The sequence below is a fragment of the Aythya marila genome (genome assembly GCF_965140915.1).
Source record: "Aythya marila genome assembly, contig: HAP1_HAP1_SCAFFOLD_165, whole genome shotgun sequence".
Lineage (NCBI taxonomy): Eukaryota > Metazoa > Chordata > Aves > Anseriformes > Anatidae > Aythya > Aythya marila.
In genome coordinates this window covers 190,001-212,864 of record NW_028136611.1, presented here as the reverse complement: position 1 = coordinate 212,864, position 22,864 = coordinate 190,001, and the positions used below count along the sequence as shown (strand labels likewise).

General features: G+C 51.3%; 2 protein-coding genes across 2 annotated transcripts; one reads left to right on the top strand and one right to left on the bottom strand.

The window, feature by feature from the left end:
* Positions 1 to 5,598: 5,598 nt before the first annotated feature.
* On the top strand, positions 5,599 to 6,534 carry LOC309891705 (olfactory receptor 14C36-like; the record flags this gene model as incomplete). The annotated part of the gene is made up of 1 exon (XM_082786043.1): positions 5,599 to 6,534. The coding sequence occupies one exon, from the start codon at positions 5,599 to 5,601 to the stop codon at positions 6,532 to 6,534; it is 936 nt and encodes a 311-aa protein (XP_082642169.1).
* Positions 6,535 to 15,426: 8,892 nt separating this feature from the next.
* Positions 15,427 to 16,362, bottom strand: LOC309891704 (olfactory receptor 14J1-like; the record flags this gene model as incomplete). The annotated part of the gene is made up of 2 exons (XM_082786042.1): positions 15,427 to 16,037; positions 16,341 to 16,362. The coding sequence occupies 2 exons, from the start codon at positions 16,360 to 16,362 to the stop codon at positions 15,427 to 15,429; spliced, it is 633 nt and encodes a 210-aa protein (XP_082642168.1).
* Between the last annotated feature and the right edge of the window lie 6,502 nt (positions 16,363 to 22,864).

Sequence of the window (22,864 nt, the reverse complement as noted above, 5' to 3'; positions counted from 1 at the left end):
AACACTGACTTCTGATAGGATCAAATTATTGCTCCCTCAATACCTCAGGAACCATCTCTTAATCTCTTGGAAACTATTAAGAATTACAGTCTTTGCCTTTTCTCCTCAGGGAGTAAATCTATGCAGGGTGGTGGGGGATGCTTTTCCCCACTTCTTCACTCTCCCTTTCTCCTTCACCTCATGCTTCTCTTCCAGGCTAATTACAATAGCTCTTCAAAGCTTTGAATATCCTTGGGATGGTCAAACCAGCATGTTCCTATTTTTAGGTCTCCTGAATGCAATTCAGGTTTTGTTTAAGTTTAAACAATTACTTAAACGTGCCACCCAGAAATCTGTCCAGAGGCAGGAAAGTTAGGAGTGGCAGGGAGAGTTCGAGGATCTGGGCAGACGTCTAGTGCAGTGGGCATGTCCAGTGCTTTGGAATTTCACCTCTGAGCAAGTGCAGAATCCTAAAAAAACTTGTGAAATGCTTAGAAATTTGTGTCATCATCCCAGCAATTTCAAAGAGACACAAATCACTGCAATATGCTGGTGGTTAAGGTATGCTTATGAAGCTACAGTCCACGCCTCTCAAACCACTATGACTTTTCCTGCAGGCACACTCCAGCCCCTTTGACAGGCCCAGAGCCTGTCCAAAGCCACTCCAAACCCTGCTACAGGCCCTACAGGGCTTAATGGTTAAACACATCCCTATAATAGGCCCTATAGCCACTCCCAAACCTGCAATAGGCCCTGCAGCCACTCCAACTCATCCAAAAGGCCCTGCAGCCAGAACAACTCCTGTGATGGTCCCTACGGCCACTCCAGCCCCTGCAATGGGCCACATCAATGGGCCAGAGAACCAACCTAAGCCAGTATCGGTTGCCTCTACATTGAAGAGAAAACAGTGGATGTGAAAAACTCAGTTTTTCTTTAGAAAGGAAGGAAACTCCTACCCAGACAAGAAAGGAGGAAAAAGAAGATGAGCCAGGTTTCTCCAAAGTTGGGCCATCTTGGAAGCAGGAGGTCAAAGCAGAAGAAATCATATAAGCATCAGAAACCAAATGGTCCCTGTCCCAGGGTAAGCTACGAGGTATGGGAAAAGATTTCAGCAATCATCTCGGTGAGCGCATTGTCATCTGGCTGCTCCAGTGGGGGGAGAACAGGGCCAATAGCCTGGAATTGGAGAGCAGGGAAGCCAAGCAGCCAGAATCTCCCTCTAGGGAAGGGCTGATGGACAAAGCCATTGGAAAAGGGCACAAAGGAACTTACTCCCATCATGCTTGAAGGAAAGGTCTCCTTTGAAAGATCTTGTATGTCAACCAGGAAAGTGGACCACCATGCAGAGGGGTATCCGTTCCTGAGGAAATTAGACATGCTGAAGGCGATTTGTAGAAACCTAGATAACAAACACCTATTCAAAGATCCAGATGAAGTCAAGTGCACATGACCCATGTGGCAGGAGTTTGTACAGAACACACCATCATCATATGCCAACCCATTGGCAGTGATGACCAGGAAAGACCAAGAGGAACCCATGGTGGATGAATTGGCTAGCCAACTATGGCATTACAAAGAAAGTCTCTCTTCTTCCCTATGGGCCTGTGTCTCATCCAGAAAGAAACTTTCCCAAGAGGTCCAACAGCTCCAAGAGAATATGGCTTCCTCCCCACCTGCACGAACCAATAGCTCAGCTATCAGATGTAAGCATCCCTCTGCTCAAGAAAGGTAACATAGTGGGTACATACCAGTTTCTATCCTGTGCTTTTGACTGTGTGACCATGGAGAGGCCATGAGAAAATGCGATGCAAAAATTGACCTCCACCTTACAGGCACAGATACATGAAGCACAAGGAAAAACATTGTCAAAAAGTGGTTCTTCTGAGACACTTGCTGCTCCAATTTCTAGTGGCAATCCTCCAAACAGAGTAAAGAATACTATGAGCAGGACTCGAGGGGCACAGCTTTCACCCTGGGGGAGGGAGAGGACAATCAGGTATATTGGACTTTGAGGATTATTGGCCTGGCACATCAAACCCAAGACTTAACTGTATTGGAGGCTGATGTGAGTCTAACGGGGAAGGAGTGGAAAATGTAACGCACTGGGACTGGCCTGGAGGCTCTGTGTAACCTTGGCGTAGACTACGTCAGGAGCGGGTACTTCAAAGGTCCACAAGGGTATTGGTGGGCTTATGGCATAGCTGTCTTGGAGACAGAGGACAGGAAACAGTTGTCTACCTTGCCCACTCTTTCACAGGACCCTTCTGCTGTGGAGGTGCTGATGGCCAATGAGCAGGAGGTGCCAATCGCTACCACAACAGTGCACCTGAGGCAATATTGCACTAACAGAGACTCCCTGAGTCCCATCTATGAGCTGGTTCATCGGCTGGAGAGCCACGGAGTGATCAGCAATACTCTCTCACTCTTTAATAGTCCCATATGGACAGTGCAAAATTCTAATGGTGAGTGGAAGAGAACGGTGCACTTCTGTGGCTTGAATGAAGTCCCACCACCACTGAGTGATGCTGTGCCAGGCATGCTAGAACTTCATTCAGTACGAACTGGAGTCAAAGGCAGCCAAGTGCTATGCCACAATTAATATTGCTAATGCATTTTTCTCCATCCCTTTGGTGGCAGTACGAAGGTCACACTTTGCTTTCACATGGAGGGGTGTCCTGCCCACCTGGAATCAACTGCCCCAGGGCTACTTTTGCCATGGGCTGATCCAGACTGCCCTGGAACACAGGGAAGCTCCTGAACACTTCCAACATACTGATGCCCCATCACATGGGGCAACACAGCAGAAGTATTTGAGAAAGGGAAAAAAATGTTCCAAATCCTTCTGAAAACCTCTATTGCCCTATAACAAAGTAAGGTCAAGGGACCTGCACACAAGAGCCTAATGCAGGCTGTCCAGGTTCTGTGGGACCCCTGCTTGGGGAAAGGTTGGGCATCGGTCAGTGTGTGATGAGCAATTGCACTGTTCATCACTTGCTTTATACATATAACAATAATAAAAATAAAGTTTATTATTATTTATTAGTAGTATTGTTACTGTTATTCCTATCTCTTCATTTTCTGTCCTTTTACATTATCTTTATTTCAACCCATTGTCTTTTTAGGGGTGGGTGTGAGCTAACAGCTGTGTGGTGCTGAGGTGCCTGACAGGTTAAAGCACAACATGTTTGACAACCACAGTCTAAAAGCACAAATCACCCTTGTAAAAGTCATCCTTCCTGTGTTCAGAGAAGGGCAGTCGGTGATGAATTCTGTCTGCCTCAAACACCACACCCCAGCAAAGACCCTGCTGCCTTCAGGTGCTGTCAGCCCTGAGGCCTTGGGGACACCTCGAGGGAGCCCAACGGCACAGAGCAAGCAAGCAAAGCGGGTGCTGTGCTGCTGAGCTGGGCCGGGCTCCTGGGCCCAAGGGGAGCTCCTAGCAAGCGGGCAGCGCATCAGAGAGACAGCTCTGCCCAGGAGCAGCTCCTCTGCACAGCGCAGAAGGGCTGGGGGCTCTGACAGCAGCTGGCACGGGGAGAGGAGAGAAGGAAAGAGGGCTTGTGAGGAGCTCAACAACAGAGGACAGCGTGTAGTAGGACACATCTGCAGGCTCTTGACACTGTGAGTCTCTGGCAGCAGAGCAATGCAGGTGGGGTTGCCAGAGGGGTCTTCTACAGCTGGCACATCCGATGGCTGATAGTATCTGTCGGGATGGGTCTCTCTGTTTCTGAAGTGTTTTAGAGAATGGCATTATGAGGAAGCATTTCAAGAGGAAGATTGACTCTTGGTTTATCTGAAGGGTAAGGCTTTTTCTGCAGTCTGTGTTTTGAGATTCCTGCCATGGAGGGGAGGCAGATTTCATAGTAATGGATTATTGGGGTTGTACAGCAGACTGAGGCTCCTGGAGCATTGCATTGAAAAATCAAAGTGCCAGTTATTAATTTTGTGAAGTCCCTTCCCACACCTCATCCCACAGACTGCACTAACATCATCATTGTGGTCCTCTCAGGTTTTATCCTAGCTGACCTTAGGAGCTGCAAACCCTCTGTGATGCCCAGTGCCCTGTCTTTGAGAGGTGTCTGCAGGCCAAAGCAGAGCACACAGCATTTGCAATGAGAAGGAGCTGCCTCCTCTGCAGGCAGAGGTGCAGCACAGGAGGGTCTGCTGAGTGTCCGTCTGTCCCTCCCTGGCCTTGCCTCCCCTGGCAGCAGCACACTGGTGTTCCTCTTGGCTTCTCCACCTGGCCGTGCTACTGCTGTTCTTGTTTCCAGGCATTAAAAGGAGCTTGGAGACAGGTCAAGGGAGGTGACCCTCCCCGTCTACTCTGCCTTGGTCAGGCCTCACCTGGAGTGCTGTGTCCAGTTCTGGTCTCCCCAGTGCAAGAAAGACAGGGATCTCCTGGAAAGAGTCCAACGGAAGGTCACAAAGATGATACGGGGCCTGGAGCATCTTCACTATGAGGAAAGGCTGAAACCTGGGTCTGTTCAGCCTTGAGAAGAGAAGACTGAGAGGGGATCTTATCAATGTTTACAAATATCTTAGTGTGGGAGACAGAGGGATTTGGCCAACCTTTTTTCAGTGGTTTGTGGGGACAGAACATGGAGCAAATAGCCAAAACATGGAGCACAGGAAGTTCCGCACCAACATGTGAAAGAACTTCTTCACGGTGAGGGTGATGGAGCTCTGCAACAGGCTGCCCAGGGAGGTTGTGGAGTCTCCTTCTCTGGAGATATTCAAGGCCTGTCTGGATGCCTACCTGGGCAGCCTGCTCTAAGGAACCTGCTTTGGCAGGGGGGTTGGACCAGATGATCTCTTGAGGTCCCTTCCAACCCCTGCAATTCTGTGATTCTGGCTGGGGATGGGGTTTCACATGCACATGAAGTGAACCCTTGGTGTGCTTGGGGAATGGCAAATACAGGGACAGGGTGAGGTGTCTGGAGATGTGCACTCTGAGTCTGGATTCAGCAGTGTCCTGCTTCTTTTCAGGTGAACATGTGAGCATAATTATCCTACAGCTCATACACATGCCAGCAGAAGAGACCAGCCTCTATAGACAGATCGGCTGTCCCCTCTGAAAGTACAACCTGAACTAAAGGGACAGTACCTTTGCCTCTGAAGATTCACAGGATTTCACAGAATCATAGAATATCCTGAGTTGGAAGGGACCCTTAAGGATCATCAAGTCCAACTCTTGACACCGCACAGGTCTACCCAAAAGTTCAGACCATGTGCCTAAGTGCACAGTCCAATCTCTTCTTAAATTCAGACAGGATGTCTTCACTTGGAATGCAACAGAAGTGCCCAGGATTTATGCCTTATAGACAGTCCTCAGGTGTGGTGGGGCAGCTAGAACATAATATAGAAAATATAAATCCACCTATGTTCTTCATCTCTTGCTGTAGGTCATGACTGACTCCTGCATTGTCCAGAGCAGAGTTGCCTGCTCCCATGGAGGCCCTAAGGCAGCATCACTAATATGGCATGAAAAAGACCCGCCAAAGGTCTACGAATATTTGCAGAGGGAGGCTTAAAAGAGAAATGGAAATTATTCCTCTCACATAACTCTGTGGTAAATAGTCTTCCTCTGTCTTGAGCAGGACTCCGTGGCAGAACCTGTAAATGTCCAACAGCAGCTCTGTGAGTGAGTTCCTCCTGCTGGCATTTGCAGCCATGCGGGAGCAGAAGCTCCTGCACTTCGCGCTTTTCCTGGGCATCTACCTGGCTGCCCTCCTGGGCAACGGACTCATCCTCACCGCTGTAGCCTGCGACCACCGCCTCCACACCCCCATGTACTTCTTCCTCCTCAACCTCGCCCTCCTCGACCTGGGCTGCATCTCCACCACTCTGCCCAAAGCCATGGCCAATGCCCTCTGGGACACCAGGGCCATCTCCTATCAAGGCTGTGTTGCACAAGTCCCTTTCATAGTCTTCTTTTTTGATGCAGAGTATTCCCTTCTCACTGTCATGGCCTACGACCGCTACATTGCCATCTGCAAGCCCCTGCATTATGGGAGCCTCCTGGGCAGCAGAGCTTGTGCCCAGATGGCAGCAGCTGCCTGGGGCAGTGGCTTTCTCAATGCTGTCCTGCATACAGACAGTACATTTTCCCTGCCCCTCTGCCACGGCAATGCTGTGGACCAGTTCTTCTGTGAAATCCCCCAGATCCTCAAGCTCTCCTGCTCAGATGCATACCTCAGGGAAGTCGGGGCACTTGTCTTTAGTGTTTCTTTAGTTTTTGGTTGTTTTGTTTTCATTGTGATGTCCTATGTACAGATTTTAAGGGCAGTTCTGAGGATGCCCTCTGAGCCAGGCCAGCACAAAGCCTTTTCCACATGCCTCCCTCACCTGGCTGTGGTCTCCCTGTTTCTTAGCACTGGCATATTTGCCTACCTGAAGCCTCCCTCCATTTCTTCCCCATCCCTGGATCTGGTGGTGGCTGTTCTATACTCAGTGTTGCCTCCAGCAGTGAACCCCCTCATTTACAGCATGAGGAACAAGGAGATCAAGCATGCAGTAAGGAAACTATTTGAATACATCTTTCTTCAGCAGAAATAATGTGCATATAATACTAACAGGACACACAGGATTTCTGAAAAAAAGACTCCATGCAAATTCTAGAAAGTAATTTTCTTTATTATTATTTCCTCTAACTTGTGGCTTTGATTTAATGTTATTCTAAGTCTCTTAATTTATTATTATTATTATTATTATTATTATAAGTCAATAATTTCAAATACCTTTACAATCAATATTCATGTTTAAATAAAGACAATAAAGAAACTGGGAGAAATTCATTGGTCTCAACTGCAATCTCTTCCCATCACCAGTGCCTCCAGCTGTGAACCCCCTCATCTACAGCATGAGGAACCTGGAACTAAGGGATGCAGTGAGGACGCCATTTCAATACATGTTCTTCAGCTTCTTCACCTATAACAATTATCCTATAATCAGAAACACCTATTTTTCTCAGATTTTTTTTTCTTAGTTTACATTTGTCTGTGTTATTATTTTCACTAACTATTGTTTCTGATATAAATAATATTATTCTTAGCCTTCTACTTGTTAAAGATTTACCTATAGAACCAGGCTTCCTGTGTAGATAAAGACAATAAAGAATCCAGCAGAAATTCATTGGTCTCAGCTGCCATCTCTTCCCATCTCCTCTGGAGCTGGGGGAGCAAACCCCGGCACGCAGGAGGGGCTCAGGGACAAGAGCCCAGCTGACACATGAACGAGCAGCCCTGGTGGCCCTCGGGGCTGCCCCTCACTGCCCGCTGGGTTCTGCCTCTCTGCTGCCTTCGGGTCGGGGCTGCTGCTTCCCTGGAGCCATGGCCAGCAGCAGGATGTGGCCTTTTCACTGCTGCTTTCTTTTGGCTTCCACATTGGTCTCTTGTGTTTCTTGTATTTGGGTTAGACTTTATATCTCATGTAATTTGATGCCAGTCCTGTTGTCTCTGCAGTGGCATCCATGTCCCAGCAGGCAGCAGCAGGCACTGTGCAGTCCTCTGTCACAGCTGGCCTCCCTGCTAGCACCAAACAAAAACCAAACAGTAACAAAAGGGGCTGTTCAGGGCAAACCAAGAAGCCTGGATGCCTCTTCCAATGCTACTGTCTGGAATAGAGAGAAGGGGTTCCTCCTTGCTCTTCTGTTTTCTGGGCCTCTTCATGGAGTAAAGAACACAGGCTGAAAATCCCAGGGTGATCTGTGAGGGATCAAGGACTGCACCAAGAGCTCTCTTTATGGTGGCACTTGCCAAAGTAGACAACTGGATTCATCTGCATGGGACTACACCCCCTGTAGCGGGGCTGATGGCCGATGCAGGCCTGGAGAGGAATCTGGAGCTGCCAGGAGAAGTCAGAAGATCTGCAGGAACAAGGTGTTCAGTGGGCAGTGATTAGAACCTCATAAAATGAGTGATCATCCAAAAAAGGTTTTGGTAAAGGAAAAGGCGAATTTGAGGAGACAATGGGCTAAAGCAGGGCTCTGCAATGCCAGAAGTGGTGGTGAAGAGTCATCAGGCAAAGGCCCATAAGACTACAGAGTAACTGAGGATAAGCATTTTGAAGTGCTGTGGGCAAGGTCTGGTGCATCACTTGCCTGCCCTTTGTGCCCTTAGAGACACCCGATTGTCCTGCCCAGCACTGTCCTATGCTGCTGAGCCATCAGGGCAGATGGAGAGGGGCTCAGCAGCAGAGATCCCCATGGAGTTGGGTCTGCTGCCCCGCCGAGCAGCATTCCCGGGGGTCCCAGGGCACCACAGTCCCTGGCTCTGCACAGCAGCACTGCCAGCTCTACCTCAGGATCTCCTGTCACAGCAGGAGGAATGTGACTGTGGCAGGGACTGTGAGGTCACTTCTGCCTCTGCAGTGGATAGGGCAGCAGCAGGAACGTGTCATGGAAAGGGACTGTGAGGTCACTTCTGTCTGTAGCTGACAGGTCAGCCTTGCCTTCTCCCTGGGATCTGTACTTTCCAGCTGACATCTGCCAGTGGCCCTGGAAGGCAAGCAGAAGGCACCTGGCTGGCATGCTGACTATGGGATCCCCTCTGCCTCCAGACCCAGGAGGATCCAGACAGAAAGAAGGCCCCCATATGGGTTGTCCTGTCCCTTCTGCTTGAGTCCATGACTGGACAGCAGGAGGCACAAGGCTTGGTTGTGTGTAGCCAAGAAGCTGCAAGGCCAGCAGCAGGCCCATGGCTTGGAAGATGCTGCTGAGGTGACATGTGCCTGGCTGGCTGCCAGGCTGCAAGGAGCCTGACGGGTTGGGATGCCTTTTAGGAATGGTTCCATCCTGACGGAGCTTCCATTAGTAGTAGGAAAGAGCAGGAGAGAAAGACTTCCAGGGAGTGTACCTTGGAAGTTATGCATTGGCCATGAGGAAGAAGAAATGTCCCTCAAAGGGCTGAGCCATGGTGTCAGAGGTGACCCTCTGATCAGACCATGGCTTTGTGTTTCAGGGAACAGCTGGTGAGGGTTGACGATACATGGGTGAAATCAAGGGATGAGAGCAAGGTGGTGAACTGAGAAGGGGGTTCTGCAGACTCCAGGAAATAGGGCAAAGTGTGGGACAGCATAGGACAGCCTGCAGAGGAGAAGGCAGAAGGTGCTGGCGTGTTTCTTCATTAAAATGAAGAAACTCCTAACATCTCTTCCATAGTTTTCTTCTAACCTTCATGCCTTGTGCAGCTAATTGCAGAACTTGCATGGTGTATTTAAAAAGGAAGATTTCCAAAAGCACCTAATACAAATTTTTTCTGTTTTTAAAGGCTGAATTTTGCTGCATTTCAGTTTTGAGCATCATTCTTCTATTGCTGTTCATCCAGGGTGACTGCTTTGGAGACCTCTATCAGGAGGAAAAGCAGAGTCTGGAGGTCTTACACCTCCACTGCCAGCAGTGGTCTTTGTCCCTGTAACTGCAGCCCAGCCCAGCACATGAAACCCTTTCTAAGAAAAGTCAGGTGTTCTTTGGGAACAAAATAAATAATAAAATATATTAAAATAAATAAAAATAAAATAAAATAAAATAAAATAAAATAAAATAAATTAAATTAAAATAAAATAAAATAAAATAAAATAAAATAAAATAAAATAAAATAAAATAAAATAAAATAAAATAAAATAATTGAAATAACCATTGGAATCTGAGAAATTCAGCTTGAATATTAGTAAACACCTGGACATCCATGGTCTCTCATGGGTCTTCTGTGGAAAACTCTGGAAGAAAAGTAAAGAAAATATTTCTTCAAGTGGCTGTAGTTGTACCCACGAGCTAGGCCTCTTTTGGGAAATTGTCCCCTTCCAGTCACAGAAACATAAACTGAGTAATGTGAAAAGACCTGCCCAGTCAATAGAGTAGGGCAAAGTCATGCTTCCTGTGCTATAGATGCAAAAGGCAAAAAGAATTGCATTTTGCCTTATACTGCTCAAGGATGTGTAACCCAGGTCATGCAACTTTGCCTCAGTACTGACAAGTCCATCACTAAACCATGCTACTAAGTTCTACAACTACACCTTGGCTCTCCAGTCAATGAACTAGCTCATGGATGGCAATCAGGGAGTCCTGGTTAGCATGGTAAGGAGGAGCTGGAGGTTAGCATGACAGGAGGAGCTGGAAGCCATCGTGTAGCAGGCAGGCTACGACTTGGTTGCCATCATGGAGATGTGGTGGGACCAGTCTCGTGACTGGAGTGCTGCAATGACTGGCTATAAGCTCTTCAGAAGGGACAGGCAGCACAGAAGGGGTGGTGGTGTGGCTCTCTATATTAGAGAGTCTTTCGATGTTGTAGAACTCGAGGCTGGGAATGACAAGGTCGAGTCCCTTTGGGTTAGGATTAGCAGGGACAACAAGGCTAGCATCCTGGTCGGGGTCTGTTATAGATCGCCAAACCAGGATGAGGAGACGGATGAGGAGTTCTACAGGCAGCTGACAGAAGTTGCAAAATCTTCAGCGCTTGTTCTCATGGGGGACTTCAACTTCCCTGACATATCCTGAAAGCACAACACAGCCCAGAGAAAGCAGTCTAGGAGGTTTCTGGAGAGCGTGGAAGATAGCTTCCTGATGCAGCTGGTTAGTGAACCTACCAGGGGTGGTGCCCCGCTAGACCTTCTCTTCACAAACAGAGAAGGACTGGTGGAGGATGTGATTGTCGGGAGCTGTCTTGGGCAGAGTGACCACGAAATGGTGGAGTTCTCTATTCTTGGCAAGGCCAGGAAGGGGACCAGTAAAACCACTGTATTGGACTTCCAGAGGGCTGACTTTGTGCTGCTGAGGACACTGGTTGGTAGAGTCCCTTGGGAGGCAGTTCTGAAGGGCAGAGGAGTCCAGGAAGGCTGGGCGCTCTTCAAGAGGGAAATCTTAATGGCGCAAAACGGTCTGTCCCCACGTGCCCAAAGACGAGCTGGCGGGGAAGAAGACCAGCCTGGCTCAACAGAGAATTGTGGCTTGAGCTTAGGAGAAAAAAGAGGGTTTATAATCTTTGGAAAAGTGGGCAGGCCACTAGGGAGGACTATAAGGATGTTGCGAGGCTGTGCAGGGACAAAATTAGAAAGGCCAAAGCTCATCTGGAGCTCAATCTGGCTACTGCCGTTAAAGATAACAAAAAATATTTTTATAAATACATCAACACAAAAAGGAGGACTAAGGAGAATCTCCATCCTTTACTGGATGCGGGGGAAAACTTAGTGACAAGAGATAAGGAAAAGGCGGAGGTGCTCAATGCCTTCTTTGCCTCAGTCTTTAGCGGCAATACCGGTTGTTTTCTGGATACCCAGTACCCTGAGCTGGTGGAAGGGGATGGGGAGCAGGATGTGGCCCTCACTATCCATGAAGAACTGGTTGGTGACCTGCTACGGCACTTGGATGTGCACAAGTCGATGGAACCAGATGGGATCCACCCAAGGGTACTGAAAGAACTGGCAGAGGAGCTGGCCAAGCCGCTTACCATCATTTATCAATAGTCCTGGCTATCGGGGGAGGTCCCAGTTGACTGGTGGCTAGCAAACGTGACGCCCATCTACAAGAAGGGCCGGAGGGCAGACCCGGGAAACTACAGGCCTGTCAGTTTGACCTCAGTGCCAGGAAAGCTCATGGAGAAGATTCTCTTGAGAGTCATCACGCAGCACTTGCAGGGCAAGCAGGCGATCAGGCCCAGTCAGCATGGGTTTATGAAAGGCAGATCCTGCTTGACGAACCTGATCTCCTTCTATGACAAAGTGATGCGCTGGGTGGACGAGGGCAAGGCTGTGGATGTGGTCTACCTTGACTTCAGCAAGGCTTTTGACACCATTTCCCACAGCACTCTCCTCAAGAAACTGGCTGCTCTTGGCTTGGACTGGCACACACTTCGTTGGGTTAGAAACTGGCTGGATAGCCAGGCCCAAAGAGTCGTGGTAAATGGAGTCAAGTCCAGTTGGAGGCCAGTCACTAGTGGCGTTCCCCAGGGCTCGGTGCTGGGGCCGGTCCTCTTTAATATCTTCATCAATGATCTGGACGAGGGCATTGAGTGCACCCTCAGTAAGTTCGCAGATGACACCAAGCTAGGTGCGTGTGTCGATCTGCTCAAGGGTAGGAAGGCTCTGCAGGAGGATCTGGATAGGCTGCACCGATGGGCTGAGGTCAACTGCATGAAGTTCAACAAGGCCAGGTGCTGGGTCCTCCACCTGGGATGCAATAACCCCAAGCAGAGCTACAGGCTGGGAGAGGAGTGGTTGGAGAGCTGCCAGGCAGAGAAGGACCTGGGAGTGATGGTTGATAGTCGGCTGAATATGAGCCAGCAGTGTGCTCAGGTGGCCAAGAAGGCCAACAACATCCTGGCTTGCATAAGAAACAGTGTGACCAGCAGGGCTAGGGAGGTGATCGTCCCCCTGTACTCGGCTCTGGTGAGGCTGCACCTCGAGTACTGTGTTCAGTTTTGGGCCCCTCACTACAAGAAGGACATTGAGGTGCTTGGGAGAGTCCAGAGAAGGGCGACGAAGCTGGTGAGGGGCCTGGAGAACAAGTCCTACGAGGAGCGGCTGAGGGAGCTGGGCTTGTTCAGCCTGGAGAAAAGGAGGCTCAGGGATGACCTTATTGCTCTCTACAGATACCTTAAAGGAGGCTGTAGAGAGGTGGGGATTGGTCTGTTCTCCCACGTGCCTGGTGACAGGACAAGGGGGAATGGGCTTAAGTTGCACCAGGGGAGTTTTAGGTTGGATCTTAGGAAGAACTTCTTTACCGAAAGGGTTGTTAGACATTGGAACAGGCTGCCCAGGGAAGTGGTGGAGTCACCATCCCTGGAGGTCTTTAAAAGACGTTTAGATGTAGACCTTAGGGTTATGGTTTAGTGAGGACTGTTAGTGTTAGGTCAGAGGTTGGACTCGATGATCTTGAGGTCTCTTCCAACCTAGAAATTCTGTGATTCTGTGATTCTGTGATATGATGCTGTCTCAGGTGTGCCGCCATGGTAGCCATTGGCACCTGCTGTTCTTCAACCCTCAGCAAACCCACAACTGAAGGATTCTGTGGAAGGCCAAGCAAGGTAGACAACTGTTTACTGTCCCCAGTCTCCAAGGCAGTGATGCCAAAGCCCCACCAGTGGTGCCCTCTGGAACTTTCAAGTACCCTCTTGTAATAAATGACTAAGTCCCAAATAGAATTACAATCAAAGTTTACAAATTTTTAAGCTAATAGAGGTCAGCAAACAGCACTGGGTGCGCCAGGAGTCTCTGCTCCACCAAGATGCACACCAGTTACATCAAGCAGCTGGTTTTTATGCTCCTAGGCTAATACATATTCATTACTACTTCTAGTAAAGGCAGGGTTACTATAATTAGTTCCCAGAATCCGAACCCTCCCACTGGCACATGAGTATCAGTCTCCAGTGGTCCCTCTGGGGGGTCTCTCATGCTGAAGGCTCATAGTCTTCCTCCCAGGCTTTTTTCTTTTCCTTCTCCTTTGTCTATCTTGGCCGGATGTCAGAGACTTGTGCAGAGTCCCATGCAAGCTTTCTCTTTCAGTTGTCCTTCAGCTTTCCCCTTCTCCTTAATCTCTTGGCCAGATACAGAGACTAGTGTAGTGTCCCATACAATAGTCAAAATAGTTAGCAGTTATTCTGACCCCCCCCCCAGATATCAGAAACTCAAGGTTTACCCTTCAAGCCCTCTATTGACACGAATTGCTGAAACATTCCTTACACTCTCCTGAAGCAGTCTATTCCAAGGATGAACATAGCCTCCAGGCCAGTCCCAATGGGGTGTTTTTGCCATTCCTCCCCAGTTAGACTCACTTCAGCCTCCAAGACAGTTAACTCTTGGGATCCCCCTGTCACTCCAGAAATATAGGTGGGTTCTACCTCTTTAAGTCTTGATGTCGTTAGGGTACACTGTGCACCGGTGTCCAGTAGAGCCTGATACATTTGTGGGTTTCATGTGCCAGGCCATTAAATGTACACAGTCCAGTAAACCCAATTGTCCCTTTCCTCCCTGCATCCCCCTGGCTGGAAGCAAGACCCCTCTAGTCCTGCTCATAGTATTCATTACTGTGTCTGGTAGACAGCCCACTGGAAACATGTCCCACTATGGCACTGTCACCCCATGTGGCAGGGGAGAAGGCGATGACAGCCAAGGGGCACATCTGGGTGTGAAAGGTGGGGCCCAGCAGAGACAAGGAGTCAAGACAGTGGTGTGGGCAACACCAGGAGAAGCAGCCCAAGGGGTGGTGCTGCTGGTGAGGACAAATTTGTGCCAGCAGCCTGAGTGGGCAGCAACTGTGCGCTGGTGAGGGGAGGCCAGGAAGCGCATGCCAAGAGCGCTCCTGCCAGCAGAGACAAGGCCAGCGGTGAGGCCAAGGGGAGAGGCAGGCCCAGGGCAGGGGGCTGCAAGGGCCATGCTGAGCTCCCTGCCCCAGAAGCAACCGCACTGGCCCTCAGCAGATGTGCTGGCTGGCACACATGGGGAGGTGCTGGCGTGCATCAGAGAGCAGCAAGGAGGGCGCTGGAGAGGGCCGGGGCAAGGCGGGCAGCAGATCCCCATGCAGGGGCTGGCTGGCCCTGGATGCTCCATGAGTGCGTTGCAGGTCCTGGCAGGCTGCGGTGAGGGGGCAAATGCCCTGGGCCCCCTTTCTGCTTTGACCAGGCCAGCAAGGGCCCAGAGCAGCCTCCTCTCCCCTGCCCCTCCAGCTCTGGGCTCCCTTCACGCAGTCCTGGCTCTGCAGCACCAAGCCCTGCTGGGAGCCCTCCCCTGCATGCTGCCACCACTCCCTGACGCTGCTGTTGCCCTTTGCTGGGCAATGCCCAGCCCAGCCCAGCAGCCCAGGCTGGGCTGGCCCCAGGGCAGTGCCCACTGCAGGCTGCTGCAGGGCTCTGGGCATGGCCACCACAGCCCCAGCCCCTCGCAAGGCACCTCAGCTGCTGGGACAAAAGCGGCTCTGGGCCTCCCCAGTAGTCCCCAGGCTGGGGCCAGCCATGGCTCAGGCGATGGAGGTCCATGAAGCTGCAGGAGCCCTGGTCTCTTGCCTGCGAGATCCCTAGCACAGAGTATCTGTGTCCCACAGGGCCAGCACAAGAGGCCTGGCCCAGGCACAGAGCAGCTCCAGATTCCAGTCCATGAAGCTCCAGATTGCCCCACTGAGTAGTGATGGGCAGCCCCAATGGCCAGCTGAGCTATTCCTAAATGTGACAGCAGTGCTTTTGGCCTTGAGCCCCTTCTCCATTGGGAGAATGAGATGGGATCTGAGAGCTGTGAATATCTAATGGCTTCTTTATTGTCTTTATCTACACTGGAAGATTGGTTCTTGAAGTACCGTAGATGACTGGGTCAAAATAAAAATCAATATGTAGGAGGATAAGAAGAAATTCCCTTAAATTAAAATAATACTATCACACGTTAAAAAATAAAAATAAAAAAAAATAAAAAAAAATCAGAAAATATTTTGTGAGATATTCGCTCAGTATTTTTAGGCTGGTGAGCATATTAATGATGCTTAAGAAGTATGTATGAAAGTAATTTCCTGAGAGCATTTTTCAGTTCCTGGTTCCTCATGCTGTAGATTACGGGATTCACTGCTGGAGGCATCACTACGTACAAAAATGCCACCGCCAGGTCTAGGGATGGGGAAGAGACAGAAGGAGGCTTCAGGTAGGCAAACAAACCAGTGCTGACAGTCATAGAGACAACAGCCAGGTGAGAGAGGCATGTGGAAAAGGCTTTGTCCTGGCCATGCTCAGAGGGCATCCTCATCACCGCTCTAAAGATCAGCATATAGGACACCACAATGTAAACAAAACAACCAAAAACTAAAGAAACACTAAAGACAAGTGCCCCGACTTCCCTGAGGTAGGCATCTGAGCAGGAGAGCTTGAGGATCTGGGGGATTTCACAGAAGAACTGGTCCACAGCATTGCCGTGGCAGAGGGGCAGGGAAAATGTACTGTCTGTATGCAGGACAGCATTGAGAAAGCCACTGCCCCAGGCAGCTGCTGCCATCTGGGCACAAGCTCTGCTGCCCAGGAGGCTCCCATAATGCAGGGGCTTGCAGATGGCAACGTAGCGGTCGTAGGCCATGACAGTGAGAAGGGAATACTCTGCATCAAAAAAGAAGACTATGAAAGGGACTTGTGCAACACAGCCTTGATAGGAGATGGCCCTGGTGTCCTAGAGGGCATTGGCTGTTGCTTTGGGGACAGTGGTGAAGATGCAGCCCAGGTCGAGGCGGACGAGGTTGAGGAGGAAGAAGTACATGGGGGTGTGGAGGCGGTGGTCGCAGGCTACAGCGGTGAGGATGAGGCCGTTGCCCAGGAGGGCAGCCAGGTAGATGTCCAAGAAGAGCCCAAAGTGCAGGAGCTTCTGCTCCCGCTTGTCTGTGAATGCCAGCAGGAGGAACTCACTCACGGTGCTGACGTTGGGCATTTGCTGACATTAAACACAGCTGTCTGTTGAAGAGGATAAGGCAGAACAAGTTAGTACACACTTCTCTGAGGGAGACTTATTACGAGCCTTAGAGCACCCCCAGCCCGAGCATTTGTTTGCAGGAGAACCTTTCTGCAGCTTTCTTGCTTGAGCTCCAGCTGGTGCTGGCTGATAGTGGCACTGGGAGCAGGGGCTGCTGTGGGCTCCAGAGGAGTCCTTCCTGCTGTGCTGCAGGATGGAAGCAGGAAGATGGGAGAAACTCAAGTGCCATCCACTTGGCACATCCATGAGCTTTTCAGTGTTGTTGTCAACAACCCAATGCAGAGCAGAGCTGCAGGTTTTTTTTTGCCCCCCCCCCCCCACTTTTTTTTTTTTAATTTAGCTTTCAATAACACTTCTAATGCTTATGACAGGTGTTGGATGCTTGAACTCCCTTACATTACCTGTGCACTCCCAGAGAAATCCTGTGGGTGCCAGGAGGAAAAGGGACCGTGCCTTGGTGAAGACTGACCAGTGCAGCTCTGTCACTTTTGTCATTCCTCTGAGCTACAGGACCATCCCACTCTGGTGTTTCCCTGAGGAAAAAAAAAAAAAAAAAAAAAAAAATTAGATGGCTGCTAATTGAGGAGAGCCACAGCAAGCCAGAAGGAGCTTGAGAGCTTCTCCTCGTCTGAGCTCTGCCTGCTCTGCTGGCCATGCCTGCCCCACAGCCCATGGGATGCAGGGGGAGAGGAAGCCAGGGAGGGACTGCTCAAGGAGAAGGCATCTGCACTGCAGGGCATGGCCACGAGGTGCCCGAATCCCCCCTTCCACAGCGTTTCTAGCAACAGCTCCTTCTGGCTGCCTGCCCCTCTCTCTGCTGCCTGCAGCTGTTCCTGCCGGGAACTTCTGATCTGCGACCACCTCTTCTTTCCCCCTGCCCATGCTCACAGACCCCATCCCATGCGGCTGTGCTCAGCGCTGCCCTGCAGCACCCTGCCACCAACAGGACCCTGCCAAGGGGCACCTCCATGGCTGCAGGAGCTACGGAGTAGCTGACAGAGAGCCTGGCATGGGCAGCCACGGCAGGGTGTTCTGGGCTGACTGGGGGCACCTGGCTTAGGGCACTCCAAGAGGCTTCTGCCAGACGTCCTCACCTCTCAGTGCAATCCAGCAGGACTCTCAAAGCCTACTGCATTGCCCACTGCCCTCCCAGAAACAAGACCCAGCAGGAGACCCTTCCAGGACCTGCAGCTGCATGGCCTTGCAGCCAGACACTTACCTCGTCAAGGGCTGTGCAGATTTCTCCTGCAGGCAGCTCTCAGCATCCTCCCTCTCCCAACTGCCTCCAAGCCCTCTCTCCTTCTCTCCTCTCCTCTTGCCAGCTGTGGTCAGAGCCCCCAGCCCTGCTGCACTTTGCAGAGGAGCTGCTCTTGGGCAGAGCTGTCTCTCTGCACCAGGGCCTCTTGCCAGGAGCTCTCTCTGTCCCAGGAGCCCGGCCCAGCTCAGCAACCCAAGGCATTGTAATTACTCCTCTGGGGGCTTTGATGATGAGCCCACAGACCTCAAGTACTAAGAGACAATTGAAGACATCTCTTCAGAAGTCCATGTCAGATGTATATTTCCTGGAGTGTCCCCCTGATGGCCAGCACTGACACAGCTCCCCCTTGGAGCTCGTTAGAGTAGAACATTGGAGGCAGTGAGGACAAGGAGACAAAGACAGTGTGAAGGTGACACTGAGGTGTAGACAAAGTGGATGCGTTTCACCAAACACAAGGGCCAAACCTTGACACCCTGCCTCTGGGAGAGAGAACCTTTCCCTTTACACCTTGCTCAGGGCTCTTCCTGGGGCAGTAGGAGATGGGGATGTGCATTGCCAAGTTCAGGAGAATGGTACAACTCCTTCCTGGTTCATGGGTAGGGGCAAGGAGGCAATGAGGCCCTGGTGCTCTCTCCTCATAGGTCTCACTGGCAGAGACAACAGCCATAGCCATAGACACAAAGACCTGGGTCCTGTTGGGACTTTCAGCCCTTCCATAGCCTTAGCTCCTCTCCAAATCAGGATATTGTAGGGACTCCCATGTACCTCTTTACCGGCTAGCTGTAGACACTTGTCCATGTGGTGTCACACTGGATGTGAGCTGAGTCTGACAATCCAGATCTTCTTGGTGGCTATGCTCCTCATAAGGCAGCTCTGTAGGAAGCTGGCCTGGTTCCTGGTGAGCAGGCACTACTGCTCGTATGGCATCCCTCGTGGTGCCCTGGGCACTGCTCACTCAGCACAGTCCCAGTCTGCCCTGATGTGTGGGGTTCCTCTTCCTCCAGTGCAGGACTGGGCTCTTCTCCTTCTCAATGTCAAGAAGTTTGTATAGGGAAAATCCTGCAGTTCTCAAGGTTCCTCTGGACAGATGCCACATTCTGTCAGCTGTTAATATCTGCAGGGAGATGTCTCATTCTAATTGTGCTCTCACAAGATAACAGTATCAGCAGTTGTAGGAGAGTGTGAACAGTAGAGGAGTAACTAGTTGAATGAAGCTGCAGAACAGGCTCACAGAAGGGTAGAGGATGGAAGGTTGCCCAGTTCCACTTTTTCTGTGCTTCTCATGTATGCTGTCATTTTCTCTGAAGCCCTATCATTTTCTCTGGAGTCCTAAATGTTGTTAGGCTGGGCAAAGAAAAAAAATTAGAATGGCCAAAACCCAGCTGGAGCTCAATATGTCTATTACCGTTAAAGACAATAAAAATGGTTTTTGTTTGTTTGTTCATTTGAATTAAAAGAGATGATGAAAAGGCTGAGGTACTCAGTGCATTCTTTACCTCAGTGTTTTGCAGCAAGACCAGTTGTTACCCTGATACTCTGCCCCTGAGCTGGTAGATAAGGACCTCGAACAGAATGAAGCTCTCATAATCCATGAGGAAATGGTTAGAGAACTGCTACTCCACCCAGATATGCAGACGTATAGGGGGCTAGATGGGATCCACCCATTGGTACTGAGGGAGCTGGCTGAAGTACTCACCAAGCCATTTTCCATCATTTTTCAGCAGTCCTGGCTATCAGGGGAGGTCCCTGTCAACTGTCAACTAGCAAATATGATGGATATCTACAAGAAGAGACAGAAGGATGATCCGAGACCTACAGACCTGTCAGTCTGACCTCTGAGCCAGGGAAACTCATGGAGCAGATTATCTTGAGTACCATCACACAACAGGACAACCAGCTAATCAGGCCCTTTGATAAGCCCAGTTGAGTTTATCAAAGCAGGACCTGCTTGACAAATCAGATCTAAATCTATGAGAAGGTGATGTGCTCAGTGGACAAGGGAAAGGCTGTGGATGTGGTCTACCTAAACTTCAATAAGGCTTTTGAAACCATTTCCCACAGCATTCTTCCAGAGGATCTGGCTGCTTAAGGCCTGGAAAGAATTACATTTCATTGGGTTAAAAACTGGCTGTGTGGCTGGGTCCAAAGATTTGCGGTGAATGGATATAAATGTACCTGCAGGTGAGAGCAAGGCCAGTTCACAGAGTTGTGCCAGGTCTATAAACCAAAGCTAAACCAAGGGAAGCATGGCCTGATAAAACAAAACAAAGCACAGCCAGGGAAGGCAAAGCTGAGCAAAGGAAAGTAGCACCAGGAAAAGCAAAGCATAACTAGGAAAGATAAAGCAAACAAAGGAAAGCAAAGCAGTTTGAGGCAAGGCAAGGCAAAGCACAGCACGGGTAGGAAAAGCAAAGCAGTGCCAGGTCTATAAAACAAAGCTAAACCAAGGAAAGCATGGCCAGGGAAGGGAAAGCTGAGCAAGGGAAAGCAGAGCAAAGGAACGTAGCACAAGGAAAAGCAAAGCATTGCCAGGAAAGAAACAGCAAAAGAATCTGAGGCAAAGCAAAGCAAAGCCGGGGCAAGAACAGCAGAGGAAAGGAGGTATGGAAAAGCAAAACTGTGCCAGCAAGAGCAAAGCAAAGCGGAGCAAGGCAAAACAAAGAGAAGCAAAGCAAACGTAGCAAGCTGGCGGCCAGCCCTCCTTTGGGTTCCAAGTGTCTGTGGGGGGGAGACCGGAGGGCCTCCATGTTGTGTGCAGGTGGCAGCCAGACTTGGGCAGTGGCTGTACCCTGATCGCCCCCTCCTCAGCCTTCTTCACAGCTCCTAGTCCACTGTGACAGCCGGCAAGAACCATGTCTTGCTTTAGCTGGTTTTATATATCTATATACATTGTGTTGTTGTTGTTGTTGTGGATTTCTTCCACCGTAGTTGTGGAATCATGTAGTTCCTTACTGTTTTGAGAACCTCACACACACAACTAGCAGTGTGGCCCACCCAAGCCAGCTCGCCGCATGGCTAGGGACAAAGTATGGACCATATGGGGCGGCCAGGCCTGCTGCCCCTACAATCCGGTTCCGAGGGGACAGTGGCTGGGCTGCGGGGAGGCCAAGTTCTGTGTCTGACGGTTGATGCGTTCATAAATTTACCAACCGACTCAGCAGCAAAATCAGTGAGACGATCTCCAAAGGAAGCCAAGCACAGCACAGGAGAGCAGAGCAATGTGGATGAAAGCTGAGCGAGACAAGGAAAAGCACTGCTAGGCATAGGGAAAAGCAGTGACAACCAGGGCCTGAAAAAGCAAAGCACGGCCTGTAAAAACACATCAGACAGGTCCAAAATGAAAACAAATCATGCAAGGAACATGAAAAAAAACTAATAATAATAAAAAAAATAATAGAAGATGAAAGGCAAAGCAAATCAAAGCAGAGCAAAGGAAAGCATTGCCAGGGAAGGCAAAGCAGAGCAAAGGAACGTAGCACGAGGAAAAGCAAAGCATTTTAAGGAAAGCAAAAGCAAAGCAATGTGAGGCAAAGCTGGGGCAAGAACAGCAGAGGAAAGGAGGTATGGAAAAGCAAAACTGTGCCAGCAAGAGCAAAGCAAAGCGGAGCAAGGCAAAACAAAGAGAAGCAAAGCGAACGTAGCGAGCTGGCGGCCAGCCCTCCTTTGGGTTCCAAGTGCCTGTTGGGGGGAGACCGGAGGGCTCTCATGTTGTGTGCAGGTGGCAGCCGGACTTGGACAGTGGCTGTACCCTGATCGCCCTCTCCCCAGCCTCCTTCACATCTCCTGGTCCACCGTGACGTTGGGCAAGAACCATGTCTTGCTTTATCTGTTTATTTCTTTATTGTTGCCTTTCTTCCAGCGTAGTTGTGGGAATCATGTTGTTACTTACAGAAAAGACCGTGCTGGGTGTGCAGGCCTGCTGCCCCCTCGTGCCAGTTCCGAGGGAACGGTCGCTGGGCTGCGGGGAGGCCAAGTTCTGTGTCTGACGGTTTATGCGTTCGTAATTATAGCGATCGACTCGGCATCAAAAGCCGCGGGACGGTCTCCGAGAGAAGCCTAGCACGGCACAGGAGAGCAGAGCAATGCGGTTGAAAGCCGAGCAAGGCAAGGCAGAGCCCTGCTAGGGAAAGGACGGCGGGGTTGGTTCCCGGCCGGCAGGTGTTCCCCGCCTCGGGGCGCCGCGGGCGCCTCGTCTAAGCGCTGCGGACAGCAGCCGCCAGGTCTACCCGGGCGCGGTCGCCATGTTTGCTTAGCCGGCGGCGACCTGTAGGGGTCGCTGCAGGTCCGGCCGCGAGAACGGCGTCGGGGTCTGCCCGGCAGCGACGGGAGCGCGGGCGCGAGCGCGTTTGCGAGGGCTCCCGTCCGCGGGTCGGTCGAGCGGTTCCCGAGCGGGTCCGATGGCGCGGAAAGCGTCGGAAATTCCCGGAAAGGTGCGAAAAGTGCCGGAAGGGCCCGTTGGAAAAGCGAAGGAAGGCGGGCCGGCGCTGTCGGTTCCCGGCCGGCGGGTCTCCCCGTGTCTCCCTGAGGTTGCCAGGTCTACCGTGTACCCCCCGTTGCCGCCACGTCTCCCCGTGTCCCCCTGAGGTTGCCAGGTCTACCGTGTGCCCCCCGTTGCCGCCACGTCTCCCCGTGTCGTCCTGCGGCCGCCAGGTGTCCCGGTGCCCTCCTGCGGCCGCCAGGTCTCCCCGCGTCCCGCCGAGGTTGCCAGGTCTACCGCATCCCCCCGTCGCCTCGTCTGCCGATCCTGCCGCGGCCGCCTGGTGTCCCCGCGTCGTCCCGCGGCCGCCTGGTCTCCCCGTAGCTTCCTGCGGCCGCCAGGTCTACCCGGGCGCGGTCGCCATGTTTGCTTATCCGGCGGCGACCTGTAGGGGTCGCTGCAGGTCCGGCCGCGAGAACGGCGTCGGGGTCTGCCCGGCAGCGACGGGAGCGCGCGCGCGCGCGCGTTTGCGAAGGCGCACGTCCGCGGGTCGGTCGAGCGGTTCCCGAGCGGGTCCGATGGCGCGGAAAGCGTCGGAAATTCCCGGAAAGGTGCGAAAAAGCCCGAAAAGGCTGGAAAAGTGCCGGAAGGGCCCGTGGGAAAAGCGAAGGAAGGCGGGCCGGCGCCGTCGGTTCCCGGCCGGCGGGTCCCCCTGAGGTTGCCAGGTCTACCCGCGCGGAGGAAATAGCCGCCGGTCGGGCGGAGGGAACGGCGGCCAGGTCTAC